The sequence below is a fragment of the Paroedura picta genome, unplaced genomic scaffold, assembly GCF_049243985.1.
Source record: "Paroedura picta isolate Pp20150507F unplaced genomic scaffold, Ppicta_v3.0 Ppicta_v3_sca21, whole genome shotgun sequence".
NCBI lineage: Eukaryota > Metazoa > Chordata > Lepidosauria > Squamata > Gekkonidae > Paroedura > Paroedura picta.
In genome coordinates this window covers 5,059,943-5,075,456 of record NW_027518618.1, presented here as the reverse complement: position 1 = coordinate 5,075,456, position 15,514 = coordinate 5,059,943, and the positions used below count along the sequence as shown (strand labels likewise).

The 15,514-nt window shown below is 60.4% G+C and overlaps 1 protein-coding gene across 2 annotated transcripts; it reads left to right on the top strand.

Moving 5' to 3' along the window:
* The first annotated feature begins 2,270 nt into the window (after positions 1 to 2,270).
* NUMBL (NUMB like endocytic adaptor protein) lies at positions 2,271 to 13,108 on the top strand. 2 transcript variants are annotated; one of them, XM_077318447.1, is made up of 9 exons: positions 2,271 to 2,401; positions 7,278 to 7,422; positions 7,707 to 7,781; positions 8,612 to 8,686; positions 8,960 to 9,100; positions 9,417 to 9,633; positions 9,881 to 10,156; positions 10,818 to 10,979; positions 11,074 to 13,108. In XM_077318447.1, the coding sequence occupies exons 2-9, from the start codon at positions 7,297 to 7,299 to the stop codon at positions 11,682 to 11,684; spliced, it is 1,683 nt and encodes a 560-aa protein (XP_077174562.1). In that variant the 5' UTR covers positions 2,271 to 2,401; positions 7,278 to 7,296; the 3' UTR covers positions 11,685 to 13,108. The 2 variants fall into 2 exon arrangements, with proteins under 2 accessions (XP_077174562.1, XP_077174561.1); XM_077318446.1 differs by lacking the exon at positions 2,271 to 2,401 and adding an exon at positions 3,356 to 4,545.
* The last annotated feature ends 2,406 nt before the right edge of the window (positions 13,109 to 15,514 follow it).

The following is a 15,514-nucleotide window of genomic DNA, read 5'->3' as shown; positions in this document are numbered from 1 at the left end:
TTTGGCTCTGGTGTGCATTTCTTTGCATTTGTCCCCTTTGAACCTTATTTGCCACATTGATACCCATGTGCCAGGGCTCCACAGGGCCCACCCGAACCCCCAGAGTGTGATGCCTCTGGTTCTATGACTGGTTCATGGGGGCTGCAGTTTGGTGCCCAAAGATGTTAGAGTGACTTGTTTGGGAGCACAGAAGGGACAGCCAAGAGCCACGAGAGGCTATGCTTTCCAAGCCCTTCCTGGTCACCAGCAGGGGCTGGGGGGGGGGGTTGCCAGCTGAAGGTTGGGAAACCCCTGGGGATTTGGAGATGGAATCCATTTGCTGACCTGGATTTAGCAGCTTTCAGGCCGAAAGGGGACTCTCAGAAGCAGCACAAGAAACACTCCACTGTTCAGGCCAGGCCATGGTCTCCGGAGTGGGGGTGGGGGCTCAGCTCTCTACTGCTGCCAGCCAGTGTCCCCTGCTCAGGTTGTTCCTCAGGCCACTGGAAAAGGGGGGCTGCGGGGGCACGGAGCGGGGGGGGGCAAGTCTGCCCTAGGAGAAACTGGCCTGCTGGTTATGCACAGTTTCCCCCCAAGCCACTCCGGCCTGGTGCTGTGTTTCCCGCATCCAATTTCCAAGCTCCTCCTTTGCCTGATGCCGTCCCGCCCTCCAGCAGCTGGCTTTAATCTAAGCGGCCGGAAAAGGGAACCACAATGCTCCACAAGAAAGCACATTTTTCCACTGCGAGGACACTTAAAAATGTGGGGCAGGCGCTCGCTTCCCTCTGCACCCCTCCCCCAGCCAAGCCAGCCAGCCAGCCAGCACAATCTGCCTTGATGGGTTGCATCTGTTTTGCTCCGGCTTCATGAGAAAATGGGGCACAGCAGCACACACGTGTGCCCCACGCTTGGAACCTCCTATGGCCCACACAGGAGTAGGCCTCAGTCCAGTCGTAGCCCGAGATGGAGGGAGGGGGAGGTTAGCCCAAGGTCACGGCCCGTGCAGGAGCTGGGCTGCCCCTGGCCCCCTCCTGCCCCCCCCACTTCTGCCCTCCCCAGGATGCTGAGACCTCGAGGCGCCCTCAACTGTACCCCTCTCCCCGCCAGCTGCAGCTGATGAGATGCTGCCCACCTTCATGTCCAGGAAGACACAACGGTGGCCATGTTCTGAACCACCGGAAGCCCATGACTCCAGTCCCTCCTGGTCCCCTCTTAAGAACAGGCAGCTGGCCTGCGTGGTCCACGGAGGGGCCAAGCTGGTGGCTGGAGAAGGCCTGAGATTGCCACTGATCTGGTGCCAGAAATCAGTTCCCTCAGAGGAAATGGCAGCTTTGGAGGAAATCTCCCTTTGGCCCACCCCACCCCACCCTTCCCAGCACCCCTCAGCCCTGGCAGGCTGATGAGCATCCAGAGACTGCCTGCAGGGTCTGTGCCATGTCTCCTGGAGTGTTTCTGGGTGGATGAGGGGGCGGGGGGGGGGGAGAGCGTTCCGTTGTTCTTGGCTTGGGCTGTGGCCATGGCAGGGCGGGGCTTTATTTTCAAGGCCTCCAGCGAAAGGGCTCTTCTGTTCCCTCCCCTCTTGAGTGGAATTAGCCTGGGCAGGCCAGCAGTAGAAGGAACACACCATGGGGAGAGGCTGAGAAATTGGGGGGGGGGTAGCATATCCCCTGCCCCACACCACCCCCATGCCCCAGACTGGGCATGTTTATTATTGAAGCTTAGGGCTCTGGCCTTCCCTGCCCACACTGCCACAGCCTGGCACCCGGAAATGCCACTGATGGCTGTGCGTGCTTCTGATCCCGAAGAACAACAGCCCTGGTCAGTTCATGGCAGTCTCTGCAGGGCCGTTGTCCGGTGCTGTTGAGCTGGCCTGCAGGAGAGCAGTTAGCCCTCAGGGCGATGGATGGGAAGCCCCTGGCCCCAACGCCTGTCACCGGAGGTCAGCATCTGACCATGAAGTTGCCTGTACCGGAGCAGGAAGCCCATAAAATCCCGCCCAGTGTGCAAGAGCAGCCCTGACCATGTGCAGAGGTCCTTTCTTCCAGCCCCAGCCCCAGCTCGCAAGGGGGCCTGTCTCCCCCTCCCCTCCGCCGGACTCGATTTGCATCTGGCGGGGGCTGTGTGGTGTTTTGTAAATAAGAGGGCGCGGGGGCGCGTCGGTGTTGCATATTCATGAGCGCGGAGCCAACGGGAGGCAGGCGAGGGGGCGGAGGGGCTCCGGGGAGCGGCGGGGCTGCTCTCTGCATATTCATGAGGCGAGGCGAGGCGAGGCGGGCGCCGGGAGGGCGGGGGCGCGTGCGTGCGGCTCGGAGGGACCCCTCCTCGCGGCGGCGGCGGCGGCGGCGGCGGGCGGGCGCCGCGCTGCCCGTGGATGCCGAGCCGGGAAGAGGCGTCGCCCGAGCCGGAGCCCCGCGGCACCCGGGTAAGGAGCCCTCCGAGGAGGAGGGCGCGCCCTGCCTGCTTGCGCCGGGGGGGGGGGGGCGGCTGGGTTGCGCTTCCGAGATACCCCCCCCCCCCCGCCAAGGATGCTGCCCGCCCTCCTCCCGTCCGCGGGACTGGCGTGGCACCGGGGAGGGGGCAGCGGGGGAGAGGAGTCCGCGTGCCTTTCGCGGCGCCGGGAAGGAGGAGATGCAGGCGCAGAAGGCCAGGCCCGACGGGGGGGGGGGGAGGAGAGGGGGGGTCTCGGGCCTCTGCCGCCCCCCCGGCCCGCGCTCCGATGCCCGTCCCGGGGCGGGGGGCTCCTAGAAAGTTTCTCCCGAGGAGCGGCAAGCGAGCTTGGGCCGGGGGGGGGGGGGCTCGCCGGGCCCAGCCTCAGCAGTGAATCGGTCCTGAGCCTGCGGGGCAGTGGGCCACTGAGCACGTACAGAGGGCCCAGCGGAGGAGGGGCGGCCTTTGTTCTCCGGGACGTGCCGACGCTTTGTGCGCGGGGAACACCGCCAGTGCCCCCGTCGGTGGCCATGGCAGCCTGTGCATGCTCAGAGGCCCGCAGTTCCAGAAGCGACGCCGGGCCTTTCGCTGCCCCCGCCGCGTTCCCCATCCCCGCCTTGTGGGGCCTGGCTTTGGGGGTCTTCCCCTGGGGGGCGGCAGTGATGCCTGGGGGTGCGGGAGAGGGAGGAGGCCGAGCAGAAGGCACTCCGCTTGTGCCTAGCATCCGCCTTCCCCCGGAGGTGCTGCGTCCCGGGCTCTGGTCCTCACCAGCTCCTCCCTAGGCCCGGCCCAGCCAGCCACTGGCGGAGGGGGAGCAGGCCCGCCTGGCCCCCCGCTCGCCTCGGCCGCCTGGCCGGAGGAGGGCTGGGCAGGCGCTTCCTGTGGGCCGCCGGGGTGAGGGGAGTGGGGGGCGTCCTTGCGGAAACGGGGGGGGGGGGAACAGCCCCGGGGTCTCGCAGGAACGATGAGGCCCGCGCGTGTCGCCACCCTGTTCTGGTCGGGCATTGGTTGTGCTTCTGTCTTCGCCATCCTTCCTTTCCGGCCCTTCTGCAGCAGATCAGGCAGGAGGCCAACAGGGCAGGGAGGGGGAGCCCAGTTCTCCCTCCCTTCCGTGTCTGACAAGGTTCAGGGGACGGGCTTCTCCAAAGGCCATCAACTGTGGGAGGCAGGATGCCGGGCTGGGTGAACCCCTGGGGTCTCTCTTCCTGCCTGTTCCTGTGCCTTGTATAGATCAGGCCAAAGCAGCTTCCAGGCCACAGCTGCCTCCCTCCCCCACACGCATCTCCTTTGGGAGAAAGATGGTGGACACAAACCAGCTGAGGGTTCCTATGCTCTTTCTCATCCACCAGAAGAGCCCTGCTGGATCAGGCCAGTGGTCCATCCAGCCCAGCCTCCTGTCTCAACAGAGGCCAACTAGTTCCTCTGGATGACCAGCCTGGTTTTGCCTCCTGGCTCTGGGGTTCGGACATTGAGTGCCTTTGAACAAGGAGGTTTCTTGAGTCCCCATGGCTAGCAGCCACTGATAGACACTCCCCTTTTAAAGCTCCTGCGGCCATCACTCCATCCTCTGGCAGTGAATTTCACATTTTAATGTAAAAAGAAATAATTTTGTCCTTCCTGACCCTACTGCCCATCAGCTCCCTTGGATGCCCTCCAATCCTAGTCTTCTGGGAGAGGGAGGGGGGAAATCTCCACTCTTGTGGGCCAGGCCCATTGTCCAAGGCTGGCTGAGGAGTGTCTTCTCAGTTTTGCAGGCCTGGAACTGGTGCCAGAAGCCCCTGACTGGTGCACTCTTTTAGCTGCTGCACGACTGGGGGTGCCCCATTGGGAGGGAGTGCCCATGGCGTGTTCCACATGGCTCTTGTGGGTCTGGAAGAGGATTGTGGCTCTTGGGGAAGGGCTTGTGTGCCAGGCGGTTCAGCTCAGCTGACGGCATTTGGCCAGCACTGTGGTTCCTCTGGGTAGATTTGGGGCTTGGTGGGTGGGGAGGCAGGAACAGGCGCCTTTCCAAGGCACTGTGGGTGGCAGACCTTCCGTTTGTCTTCCGCTCCTTGGCACAACTGCTCTCGAGATCTGCGGAGTGGGAAGAGCAGCCCTTTCTCGCTTTGACATGCCAGGGGTGGCAGAGCAGCCAGCAGGGTGAGGCACTGCCCTCGGGCAGTTCTGGTGAACTGGGACACTAGGGCGACGAGATGGAGACTGTAGGTCACCCCACACCCCACCCACCGCAGAAGGGGCCAGGGGGCTCACCTTTTTGGAGAGGGGGGCAGATCTGCAAACCTTTGGGTAGGCAGCTGGGGCTGGATTTTATTTATTTTTTTATTTACACATTTATATACTGCCCTCCCCGAAGGCTCAGCTTTGAAGGCTCAGATATGAGCCCCTCCCTTTGCCTTGGGCCAGTGGGAGGAGGAGACTGGGGCTCCCAGGTCACTAAAGCCAAGAGCTGCATGGGCTGTTTTTGTGGCCTGAGCCACAAGACGGGTGGGGAGAAGACCTGGAGGTGAACCCTGCCTGCCTTGGAAGGGAACACTTTTGACTAGCTTATTGGTGTTTGGGGTTTTCTTTTTTCATGGGGCCGGGGTGCGCATATGCATGCATGATTTGGGGAGGGGGGATTCTACATGGCTGGGTTTCCTTGACTGGCTACCACCTCCATTTGGTTCTTACATTTGGTTTTGATGTACAGGGGGGAGGCCCAGTGGAAGGAAACAGGGGTCCATGGGAGGGTGCTGAGTGAGGCTCCTGGGCCTTGAAGTACCTTGGAGACCCTCTTCCCCCTTCCAGATGTTTTGGGTGCTGGGAGCCCCTCTCTCTGAGGGGCCCCTTTGGCTGCCCAGCTGGATGAAAGGGACCGGGGGGGGGATTGAATGCAAGGAGAAGAAGAGCCATTTCTCCAGTAGCAGTGCCCCCAGATCCCTTGGAAGGTGAGGGCATGTTCAGAGTGCCTATTTTTGGTGTGCATACCACCAACCCATGCAGTTAGCACATGCGCTCAGTGGCACACTCCCACAAGTACCCTGAGGCATGTGGTAGAGGGGCAGTTTGTGTGTGTCTGAATGAGTCTTCATGGCACCCCCTCCCCCCAAAAATTCTGCAGTCCCCAAGAATGGCAGAGCTTCCCCCTGTAGCTGGCGGGATTGGCGCTTTTGTGAAAGCCCCAGGAATGCTGGGTTGTGAAAAGGGAGTGGTTTGGGGGTCTGGATTGGGGGCCAGTGCTGGCAAGAGAACCCTCTGGTTGCAAGACCCTTCCCCCAACGGATACCCACCCATTTGCCAGGTGGGGGTTCCCCAAGAAGTTGTCTTAAGGGAGGACACTTCTGTCTGCCACATCTTTTCTTACGGGGAGGGGGAGCACCACCCCTGGGCCAGTCTGAGAAGGGCTCCCCTCCCATCTGCCGGAGCAGACTCTCTAAAGCCCCCCCCCCCCCCCGCAGCAGCTGAAGAAACAATTCCCCTTGGCCAAATGTTTGCCCTACTCCGGTCCAGCTGGTGTGTTGGAACGGGCTAGGATGGGGGGAGGGGGGGTCAGGACATACACAGCTGTTGGGGGGGCCCTCCAGCCATTCAGTGGCAGCTGTCTCCCCCCTCCCTTGCCCTTTTGTTTCCCTGGCTCCAGCCCAGCCATTGCCAGAGAGCCTTTGCAGGGGGGGGGGGGAAGGAGGGTGTGTGAACAAGCTGGCTGCCGCCCAGCCAGGCCGCAAGAAGCTGCTTGGGGGTCTCCATTCTCTCCTTCTGCCCCATCTTACAGGGGGTGAGAGGCACTGGGGGCCAGTGTGTGGCCCCTTTGTGCCTCTCCCAGTCTGCCAGGAGGTGGGGAAGGGTGATGGACCCCCAGTTGTCATCTTTGGAGTAGAGTTAAGGACCCAGGACATCTGGGAGATGGGGAGGGGGAGCTGGGCTGCCTTTGGGCAGGGAGGGGACTGTGCCAGGTTCCCCCTGAGTCAACCTTGTGCTGGACCTCAGGGCCTTAATGGCTGGTGGGGTGGGTGGGACAGGTGGGTCTGAGGGGGCTGGGGGGGGGCTTCCAAGGCCTGGGTCCAAGATGGATGTGCTGACCTCTTGCAGGGCCCTCCTGGCCCTTGGAGAGCCCTAGTTAGGGTGCAGTGCTGTGTGCTCCATGTGGGACGGAGAGGGGGGAAGGAGCCCTGCCAGTGCCGGCATGCCAGTGGGCACCCTCCCTGGGCTCCAGGAGGACAGTGGCATGTGAGGCTAGGGGTCAAAGCCGGCTTCTCACTCCCTCTGGGTTTCCGTGGAGGCCTGACCAGTGTCTGCAGACATAGGGCTTGGTTTCAGTGCCAGGGCAGTGCGAAGGGTGCTTCTGAGCATGTCCAGAGTGCCTGCACCATTGAGGGCGGCTTCTGTCCTGGAGGTCTCAGCTTGGTCCGCATAGCTGCATCCTGACATGGGGGTGGGTGGGTGTTGTGTTCATTTTAGACAGAGACAACCTAGTTAAATTGGAAAGGGTGAGATCAAACCAGGGAGGGGGAAGGAGAAGATGGTAAAAATAGCCCTCCTCCCATGCATTGGCACAGCTTTGATCCTGGCAGCATGCAGCTTGCTTGAGAGGCAGAACTGGGGGAGGGCGGCAGTCTGGGTGTCGCCCCCCCCTCTGCTGGACCAGCTTGGGTTTGTGTTGGTTCTGGTTTCCACTCCGGGTCAGCATAGGGGATCTTCAGGACCCAGGAGGGCTCTTGGGATAGAGAGGAGTGGGAGAAGGGCTGCCCCACTGTGGCCATCAGTGACCCCCGCGGAGCCCTTCCTTCCTGAGAGCAGGTCTAGAGAGCGCTGCCTCCTGAGCCTGGCACCCTCTGGGCCCATACGGAGGTCTGTGCTCCCATTGCCAGCCACATTCCGTTCTACCCCCACAGGCCCACAGGGCGGTCCGCGATGAACAAGCTGCGGCAGAGTCTGAGACGCAAGAAGCCGGCCTACGTCCCGGAGGCGAGCCGGCCGCACCAGTGGCAGGCCGATGAAGAGGCCGTGCGGAAGGGGTGCTGCAGCTTTCCGGTCCGGGTGAGTGGTGCTGGGCACAGGCAGGGGGCCCCGGCAAACTCCTCCCAGATCTCCTGGGCAGCTTTCGGCTTACACAATGGGGGTACGGACTGGCCCGGCCTGCAGAGGGGAAGTATGGGGAGGTGTGCAGAAGGTGTGCAGAAGGCCTTTTTGGAGGCAGGTGGTCTTGAGAAGCCCCAGTCTCTTGGTAGCTGGTGTGTGAGATTTGCACTCACCTCTACTTCCTGTGTGGGGTGTGGAGGGAAAGGCCTCTGCTCACCCCCTCTCCTCTCCTTCACTCACAGTATCTGGGGCATGCAGAAGTGGAGGAGTCCCGGGGCATGCATGTCTGTGAGGAAGCTGTGAAGAAGCTGAAAGCGGTGAGGGGGCTCTTGGGCCCCGGGGTGGGGGGGCTCCACGTATCTCTGCAGCACATCCGGCGTCCTCCTGGGACACACCTGGGCAAAGTCAGGAGCACGGTTTTCATGGGTGGCCTGCAGGGTTGGGAGTGGTCTCTGGGCAGCCCCCAGCCTCAAATCAGCCCCCCCCATCATTTACTTTGACCTTGATGGTGAGATTTCTGGTGCCGGGGGGGGGGTAGAATGGTGGTCTTCGGGGTCTGTGGCGAGGCTGGATCTGACTCCTCAGAGTCCCTTGGAGGGTCCTGTGGGGATGGAGGCTTCTGGGTGGGGCCTCTGGGGGTGGAAGGGATGGGGCTTGAAAGGCTGGGCTGGAAGGGGTGGGGAAGGGGCGGGCTAGGGCCAGTTTCTTCTTTCACCCCTCAAGTCTGTCTTACAGGCCCCTTCTTTCTCTCTGGCCCCCTCCCGTCCCTCGTCTGGCCTGGGGGTCGAGAGCTGCAGTCAGGCCCCGATTCTCTGTGGGAGGTTCTGTGTGTGCACAGCCAGCTTGGCCTCCTTTGCACATGATGCTCCCCTCCTGGATGCTCACCTCCAAAGGGATGTGGGTGACTCCTCCCTGGGCAGGATGCAGGCAGATGGAACTCTGCTGGGCCCGGGATCAGGCTTACAGAAAGGGGGCTGCTCCACGGTCTGCCTCTGAAGCCAGTCTGGGGGGCAAGCAGCGGCCCAGACAGGGAGCCCACAAATTGAGTGGCGGCTGCACTGGGGAGTCAGGGAGCCCTGCGATTAGGCCTAGGGCTCCATGTGCCCCAACTGGCCCCCAATCAGGGACTCCATCTTCTCCCCCACAGAGCGGCCGCAAGTCGGTGAAGGCCGTGCTGTGGGTCTCGGCAGATGGGCTGCGAGTCGTGGATGACAAGACCAAGGTATGGAATGGGGGTGGCCGACATGGGGAGCCCCTTTCCGGAAGGCCCCTTTCCAATGCCCCCTGCCCCAATCCAAGGGGGCCGGTGCTGCCTGCAAGCTGCCTCCCCCAGACGTCCTTTGGGCTCTCTAGCATGGGAAGGAGGGTCTGGGAACTGTGGGAACGGTGGCATGCGCTGAGTGCCTTTGCCCTCCTCTCCTCCGCACTGGCTGGAGCCCCACTTTTCTCAGTGGAGACAAAAAGGCTGCCTCTCTCCTTTGCTCCTCCTGCCCAGGACCTCATTGTGGACCAGACCATTGAGAAGGTCTCCTTCTGTGCTCCTGACCGGAATTTTGACAAGGCCTTCTCCTACATCTGCCGGGATGGCACCACTCGCCGCTGGATTTGCCACTGCTTCCTGGCCCTGAAAGATTCGGTGAAGGGTGCTAGGGGGGCACAAGGGGGTGTCACGCTGAGGCTTTGAACCTTGCCCCTCTTGGGGGAGGCACCACACTCCAAAGCCTCCAGCAGGCAGAGTTCAGCCTGGCCGTTGGACTCACCAGGGGCTGCCTCTGCTCCCCGAATGATCCTGAGACCCCTCTGGCCTGATTCCTTCCCCTGTGTTTTGAGTTGCATCCCAGTGTCCTGAGGGCGGCCAAGAGACACCACAGAGTCCAGAATCCCATCTTGGCCTTGGTGGGCGGGCATTGTGGTGCCATGACCACCTGCCTGTGTCCTTTGCCTCCCTCCAGGGTGAGCGTTTGAGCCATGCCGTGGGCTGCGCCTTTGCCGCCTGCCTGGAGCGCAAGCAGAAGCGGGAGAAGGAGTGTGGAGTGACCGCCTCGTTTGATGCCACACGCACCAGTTTTGCTCGGGAGGGCTCCTTCCGCCTGCCGGGCCCCCCAGCCTCCTCTGCCCGCTCCTCCTCCTCCTCCTCGGGAGCACGGCCCCCACAGGACAGGAAGAAAGGTAGCCCCCCCCGTGTCATTTTCGGGGTGGATAATAAATATTCATGGAGGGGGCCAAAGTCAATGCAACAAGTCAAGGCTTGAACCCAAACCCTGAATCCCATGGCTGGGATACACAGCGTGTACCTGTGGGAGCACAACAGGAGACTTTGGGTGGGAGGGATCTGGGGCCAGCAGTGGGGGCAGGGGCTGTTTGAGTGCCACATCCGACCACTGGCATCTCCTCCTCTTCCTCCTCCTCCTTGCAGCTGAGGCCACCGTGGTGCCCGTGCCCCCAGCCCCGGCCCAGCCTGGCAGTGCCTCTCCGCCCCAAGGGGCCACCTCACCTGAGGAGAAGGCTGAGCTGGGGGGCCCTCATGCCATCCCGCGCCGCCACGCCCCACTGGAGCAGTTGGTACGCCAGGGCTCTTTCCGGGGCTTCCCCACCCTGAGCCAGAAGAACTCGCCCTTCAAGCGGCAGCTCTCCTTGCGCCTGAGCGAGCTCCCGTCCACATTGCAGCGGAAGGCGGATGCCGGCGACACAGGTGAGATGCCCCTGCCCTCCCCAGGCAGCTGCTCTGGCTGATTGGTTCTCCACTGGAGGGGGGAAAGCCAAGAGGAGAGCCCGCCCCTGCCGAGTGGCTTTGTGAGGCAAACAGCAGGGACCCAGAGAGCACACACGGTAAGGGGGGGGGGGGAGTCACAGCTGAGCCACTGGTTGGGGGCGGGAGTGCTGCTCCAGAAGGGGGCTCAGAGTTGGACTTTCAGGCACCTGAACAGATTGGAGTGCTGAGCTCTCTCTGCCATCTCAGAAAATTGAGAATTGCCAGCGTCCTTCTAACTGGGGAGGTCGGGATAGAACCCGGGGCCACAGCCCCTCTCCATGGCTCTCCAGGGACTTGGACGACCCCCAGGGCCTGCTTGCCTGGTGAAGGTGAGACCTGGGCCTCGCCAGCAGGATTTAGGGGAACCAGGGGCTGTGAGGTGAGGCTCTTTGCCTGTAGGGGAATTCTTCTACATCAGAGTTGGGCAGGTGGAGAGCTGTCCCTGAACTCGAATCCAGAGGAGGAAGCTGGGACAGGCCCCTGTGTCCAGTTTTCAGTTTGAATACTGGGAGCCAGCACTTGCTGCATGGGGGAGGGAATTTGGAGGGGAGCCCCTTGCCCCCTGCTGAGCTAGCCTTTCCTCCCCCACCCCCACCCGCAGTGTTGGAATTGATCTCTGCTGCTGATGGGGACACTGACAGCCTCGGTGCCCAGACGGACACGTGCTTCACTCAGCCAGCAGGGGAGCCCCCCAGCTCTGCACCCGTCAATGGGGCCACGGAACATGCTCCTGCCACGGTACCTGCCGAAGGAGGAGGCGCAGGTACGGTCATCTGTGGCAGCAGGGGCCCCCTCCCCTCCCTGCAGCCCTGGTCAACCACCCCCCCCGCTAGTCTCCTCTTCCTTCCTCTCTGCAGGTCCCGCCGCCTGGCCAGACTCCTCCGTGGGGGCTCCCTCCAGCCCCCCGTTCCAGCCGGGGCACAAGCGGACACCGTCGGAGGCTGAGCGTTGGCTGGAGGAAGTGGCTCAGGCGGCCAAGGCCCAACAGCAGGCGGCAGTTGCCATGGCGGCAGTGCCTACGCCTCTGCCCGCCTTCCCCCTGAGCTATCCTGCGGCTGCCCCACCTGTGGGTGTGTTTGTCCCTCCCCATGGGCTGCCAGCCTTTGTGCCCATGGGCTCTGGGTACCCGCCGGCCGTGCCGTACGGTGCCCTGCCCAGCGTCCCTGTGGTGGGTATCACCCCCTCACAGATGGTGGCCAATGCCTTCTGCTCAGCCACGCAGACCCCCACCACCACCTTGGGGGCCAAGGCCAGTCCCTTCCCGCAGAATCTCCTGGGGCCAGTGCGACCCAAGCCCAACGGGACCGCCTGGCCCCTGGAGCAGAACCAGCCAGCTAGGCCTTCCCCATGCCAGGAGCCCCTGGACCCTTTCGAAGCCCAGTGGGCAGCCCTGGAAAGTAAGGCCCCTTCCACCACCCTCAACCGCTTCTCTGATGACCCACAGAAGACCTTTGAGATCGAACTGTGACCTCCCTGTAGTGGCTGCACATGGTAGGCCATCCCTACCTGTCCCTCTGCCCCCCTTCTCTGGCTGCAACAGAGAGCTGCCCCTCTTCCTGGGACCTTTCAGTGATCAGATGGAAGATGCTGGGGGTGGGGGGAGGTATGCCCACGTCCAACATATGCGAGTTGGTTGCCTGGACAGGGGGCTGCAGGGTCTCAAAAGGGTTTCTCCAGTGGGACTGGGAAAGCTTCCCTGTAACTTGTGGGGAATGGGGGAGGAGCAGTCAATGGGTTTCCTGTCCCCTACTCAGGGCGAGGAGAAGAAGGTGGTGCGAGAGAAAAGAGCCTTTCCAACCCAAAGTGTGTGAGGGGCTGAGTCCAGCTGGCCTGGTGCCCCACCCGTCGGACACCTTTTTCTTGCAGCCATGCATCCCTGGTTCTTGAAGCTTTCTGGGGTGCCAGAAAGAAGCCGAAGGCTCTTCTTCCCTATTCAGCGGATCAAGGGTTCTGCTGCTTGTGGGTTGCCTGCTCCCCCTCCATGTGAAACTGAAATTAAGCCCCCCCAATAGCATAATGACCATCTCCAGGACAGTCTGGTACCTTCTCTTTCAGGGTTCTCACTTATTTCTATAGTCCACTCCCTTCCCCCAACAGCACTTATGGGATTTTGTTGGGTGTACCCCATTCCCTCTGGCAGGGTGTCCCCCCATCAGAGCCCTTTGTCCACTTGGATGAACCCTTCCCTGGCTGGAGAAAACTGGCCCAGACCCATGCGGAGTCAAGGGCAGCTCTCAGTGGAGCGGGGCTGAGCCCCTGCCTAAGTGGAAGGCCCAGCTTCTTCCTGGTCCCCACAGGGGGGGGGGAGACTCGGGATTTCCTAGCCCTGGACTCCCCAAGGGCTTGGCCAAGGAAGGGGGCCAAGGTAGGCTTCTGCCGCAGAGAGTGATGCTCAACACTGCCGGGAAGAAAGAACTGCGCATTTCAGTCTGGACAGCTGCTGAATTTAGGGACCAAGAAGGCCCCCCCCACATGTAAATACTTTGGAAAGTAAATTTTAACTTTTAAGAAGCAAGTCTTTGAGAAACAATAGACAACATAGGAATGAGACTGCGATGACGTTTGAAACGACTGCAGAATTTGGAGTGGAAGTTTGGCCTACTCTGCTGGATGTAAGTTGCAAGAAAATGGGCAGGGTACAGTGTGTGTGTGTGTATGTGTGTGTGTGTGTGGCGGGGGGGGGTGTCTGTGGCACTTGGCAATATCCCCCCAACCTGAATGGGGGCATCTGCTTAATGCCCCCCTGGGGGGGCATTGATTTTCTGTCTCAACCAAACTGCCTGGACTATTGAAAACGGGGAGATAGTATTTTCTATCTTATTTCCAAATGTTTTGTATCAAAGATTCCCACATATTTGTATTATATAGTAGCAAATAAAGCCAATAATATAAGAGCCCACAGAGTGAGATTTGTCCTGGTTTCTGCAGGGTGTGTGTGGAGGGATTTGGGGCAGCACACAGAATGAGACACTTCCCGTGGGGAATTCCTTAAAAAAAAAATAACAAAAATGAGCTCTTGGCTGGGCTGCAGGCTGAGAGCAGAAGGCCTAATGCAAGGAGGGGAGGGGACATATGCAAAGTGGGGGAAAGAAATCCTGGCTGTGGGTCCCCAGACCAAAGCAGCGTCTCCCCGCGGCCCTCCTGTTCCGTCTGCATTTCTCTTGTGCCCTAACAGGCACCTGCTGCTCCAAACACAGGCCTGGGGAGGGCAGGCTGCTGTCTTGCTGGAGGGAGGGAGGGGCCCTTGCCCACACCCCACACAGGGGTCTTCTGCAAGAGTGGCAAGGAGAAGCATCTTCTGCATGCAAAGTAGAAAGCGCTCCTTGCTTGGGGGAGGGGGGAATCCCTGCCCAAGATGTGGATTTGGGATCTCCTCTTCAGGGGTGCCCCCAAATGGGAGGGGAGGGCTCTCTTCTGCTGGAGTGCCGGAGCGTGGTGGGGGGCGAGCCTTGCCATGCTGCAGATGAGGCAGAAACCAGGGGGACATGCTAGGGGATGCTTCTTCATTGCAGGGCCTCCTCAGGGTTAAACAAGCCCCTAAAAGGAGCCCCCCCCCCCCATTAAAATGTGGGAAATTGTCTCACAAGAAACTTGCTTGTTTGCCTTGGTTTGTTTTTTGGTGGGTGTTTTCTGCCAAGACCTGAGTAGGGCGCAGAGGAGCAGTTTGATTCCACACCCCAGGGAAACCCCTGCTCTGGAAATGAGGCTGCCACTTATGGGTCTGGCTTGGAGATACCCGAAGAAGAAGAAGAAGAAGAAGAAGATGAAGAAGAAGAAGAAGAAGCAGCAGCAGCAGCAGCAGCAGCAGCAGCAGCAGCTTGTTTCTTTATACCTGGCTGGTTCCTACCCAAAGGGGTCCATAGCTCCTTACAGGCACTTTTCCTGTCCTCTATCAACAACAGATGTCCTGGAAGATAGGCAGAGGCTGAAGGAGCTCTGAGAGAATGGGGATTAGCACCAGCTGGCTGCATGGGGGGGGGGGAGGAGTGGGGAAATGAACCCAGAGCTCTCTTCACCCCCACACCCCGAGCTCGCTGTCCTGAGAACAGGTCTCCTGCAGGGATGGATGCCCGAGCAGAAATAAATGGCTGCTTCAGAGGGTAGAGTCTATGCCATGCCAGTTGCCAACAGGCCTGGACAGAGAGATATAACGGAAGGGGAGGCGGATTTCTTCTGGCCTGGAGGTCAGGGAAGCCTTTTGGGGAGGGGAGGAGCCATCCTGCTGCTGGTCCCAAGGGATGACTTGGACCGGGCCAGGGGCTCTCCACACCCCAAGGATGATGGAGAGGAGGGGCAGCTTCTTTGGCTGAGTCTGGAAGAACCTCTGGCCAAGGAGGACCCTTTCCCATTAAGACCCTTGGAGGCTATGCACGGATGGTGGCGGGAGGGGCGCTAGGGGGGGAAGGGGATGCCCTCTCTTAGACAGCTGGTGTAGTGCCAGTTTGGTGTAGTGGTTCGGAGTGTGGACTTCTAACCTGGCATGCCGGGTTCGATTCTGCACTCCCCCACATGCAGCCAGCTGGGTGACCTTGGGCTCGCCATAGAATCATAGAATCACAGAGTTGGAAGGGGCCATACAGGCCATCTAGTCCAACCCCCTGCTCAACACAGGATCAGCCCTAAGCATCCAAGAAAAGTGTGTATCCAACCTTTGCTTGAAGACTGCCAGTGAGGGGGAGCTCACCACCTCCTTAGGCAGATTATTCCATTGCTGAACTACTCTGACTGTGAAAAATTTTTTCCTGATATTTAGCCTATATCGTTGTACTTGAAGTTTAAACCCATTACTGCGTGTCCTCTCCTCTGCAGCCAGCAGAAACAGCATCCTGCCCTCCTCCAAGTGACAACCTTTCAAATACTTAAAGAGGGCTATCATGTCACCTCTCAACCTCCTTTTCTCCAGGCTGAACATTCCCAAGTCCCTCAGCCTATCTTCATAGGGCTTGGTCCCTTGGCCCCAGATCATCCTCGTCGCTCTCCTCTGTACCCTTTCAATTTTATCTACGTCCTTCTTGAAGTGAGGCCTCCAGAACTGCACAGTACTCCAGGTGTGGTCTGACCAGTGCCGTATACAATGGGACTATGACATCTTGTCACGGCACTGATAAAACTGTTCTGACCGAGCAATAATATCAGGGCTCTCACAACCTCACCTCGCAGGATGTCTGTTGTGGGGAGAGGAAAGGGAAGGTGACTGGAAGCTGCTCTGAGACTCCTTTGTGTAGAGAAAAGTGGCTTATAAGAACCAACTCTTCTTCTTCTTCTGGTGGCAGGTGAGCCCAAGGCACCTCCTTAAGC

Excerpts from the sequence above, each read along its gene's own strand:
- NUMBL (XM_077318446.1), top strand. The coding sequence starts at position 4,517 with ATGCCAGGGGTGGCAGAGCAGCCAGCAGG. Across the intron at positions 7,423-7,706 it reads GCTGCAGCTTTCCGGTCCGG|TATCTGGGGCATGCAGAAGT; the intron begins GTGAGTGGTGCT and ends CTTCACTCACAG. Across the intron at positions 9,101-9,416 it reads TCCTGGCCCTGAAAGATTCG|GGTGAGCGTTTGAGCCATGC; the intron begins GTGAAGGGTGCT and ends GCCTCCCTCCAG.